Here is a 2,101-nt window from a genome sequence, read left to right as displayed (position 1 = left end):
TGATTTTTTCAACGAATAAGATTATGCCAAGTCATTCCCTCACCTAATCATTTCTCATATATATATATATATATTTGTTAAATATAATATTTTGTATCAAGATTGTTTATCATAAACATAACATAATATTAATATATTAATATTGTAAATTCATTCTCAACTTAGGCTCCTACGTTACGTTATGATAAAATATTGAAATTGTGCATTTGTGTTTGCAAATTTGTCCTTCTATATTCAAACTAAATAAATTAGATTGATTTTCACTTTGAGAATGAATTGATAAAAAAAAAAAACTTTGACGATTAGTTAAAAGAATTATTCTCTAACATATTTGTTTTTCTCCATGACAAACTTAGGGTGTGTTAGTTATATCTCCGTGAGGATTTTAAATAAATAAATACTTTTACAAATATCAAATAGTCTCAGTATAATAAATTTAATATTATCATTTATTGAAATAATTATTATTCTTGCATACGAATAGCTAATTTTGGGTTATCAATATTTTCTTTGCAAATTGTTAATAAGTAAATCTATTTATATATCAGTTAACATAAAGAATGAATAATTGAGTGTAGTACATTGCATTTGTTCATCTGCTCCATTCTCTGCTACATTTTTAAATGCTACCATATTTATCCGATTTAACTCTTGTGTGTATAATTACTAGTTGGACAAGAATAATTGATTGGTGCATGATTGAATTTCGTTTTCAATTCAAAACTAATTTATAAAATATGCATACCCAATACTATGAATTAGATATAAGGTCAAATATGTGTGATTGATTGAACCTTTTTTTTATTGTAAAGCTTGAATTATTATTAAAATATTTTCATTATCAACCCAACCAAAGTAAGAGAATGGTCGTAATATTTTCTTATTGTATAATTTTATTCGCGCATTTAAACTTAACAAACTATAAGTTATTATTTCCCCTTAAAAGCGCTCCAATTTTCAAAACAATGCTAACAAGATCTTCCAGCTTCTTGTTGGCATCATTTAGTTGGGCTGGTGCGGCTGGCGGCCCTTTAAAACTGTCTTTGCAAGTGTCAGGCCCATGGAACGCGGCCGAGGCGTAGGTCCAAAGACTCGGAATATCTCCCTTATCCAAGACCGTCTTACTTTTGTTAAGGCTGTCAATGGTGTTGGAATAGTTCTCGGCGCAAGTCTTATATCGGTTCTTGAGCATTACATTGGTTGTCTGCATGACGAGTGATTTAATGTATGGTAATGTTTGTTTAACATTGGTGAGAGCTATTTTGATCGATATGTAACCCAGACCCTTGAGATCAGCAGTTGAGGCTCCTGGGTCAGAGTTCAAAACATGATTGCATAGAGAAGGGTTTGGAGTATCGGGACAAATTTTAGAGACTAAAGTGTTTGCTTTGATGTTTGGCAATGCAAATGAAAGAGTAAAAAACACTAACAAGGAGAGCAAAAATGAATGCAAATTGAGAGAATGAGACAAAGCCATAATGTATTATGTTATTTTTTTCTTTATCTGTATTTTGGAATGTCCCCTTTTTATAACTGTTCTTGATTTGAGAAAATACAACAGATTTGATAGATTCAGTCTTATATGTATTATTTAATTAGTTATTACCTTTTATTGAGAAAGAAAAAGTAAGATTGGATATGCCAATCTCCAGATGTGATATTTTATTTAATTAGTTATTACCTTTATTGAGAAAGAAAAAAAAGATTGGATGTGCCATCTGATATTTTATTTTTATTACCTTTTACTGAGAAAGAAAAAGTAGAATTTTATATTGACTTTTGGTTAAGCAAGATTTGTATGAACATTAATGAGAATTAGATAAATAAAAATATAAAAACAAGTATTATAAGAGAAAGGATTTATAATGGTAATGTATTAAGATACCAAGTCTTTTTTTTTTTTTTTTTTTTTTGTTACACTTCCCAGTCACAATTATAATGTATTCCCGGTCACAATTATAATATAAATAAATATAATAATGCTTAATTTTCAGGATTGCCGGGTCGAGAGTTGTGGTTAATTTGGATATATATATGTGAGAGTGAATGGATACTTGAGTCGGATTATGGGTTGACTTGCCCATAAATTTAAAACGGTTAA

General features: G+C 29.0%; 1 protein-coding gene across 1 annotated transcript; it reads right to left on the bottom strand.

The window, feature by feature from the left end:
• Positions 1-919: 919 nt before the first annotated feature.
• On the bottom strand, positions 920-1,477 carry LOC124943424 (pectinesterase inhibitor-like). Its single transcript, XM_047483929.1, has one exon. It carries the CDS (start codon positions 1,475-1,477, stop codon positions 920-922), a length of 558 nt encoding a protein of 185 aa, XP_047339885.1.
• Positions 1,478-2,101: the final 624 nt, after the last annotated feature.

The sequence above is a fragment of the Impatiens glandulifera genome, chromosome 6, assembly GCF_907164915.1.
Source record: "Impatiens glandulifera chromosome 6, dImpGla2.1, whole genome shotgun sequence".
Taxonomy (NCBI): domain Eukaryota; kingdom Viridiplantae; phylum Streptophyta; class Magnoliopsida; order Ericales; family Balsaminaceae; genus Impatiens; species Impatiens glandulifera.
The sequence above is the reverse complement of the archived record's forward strand: the minus strand, read 5'-3'. Positions and strand labels throughout refer to the sequence as shown.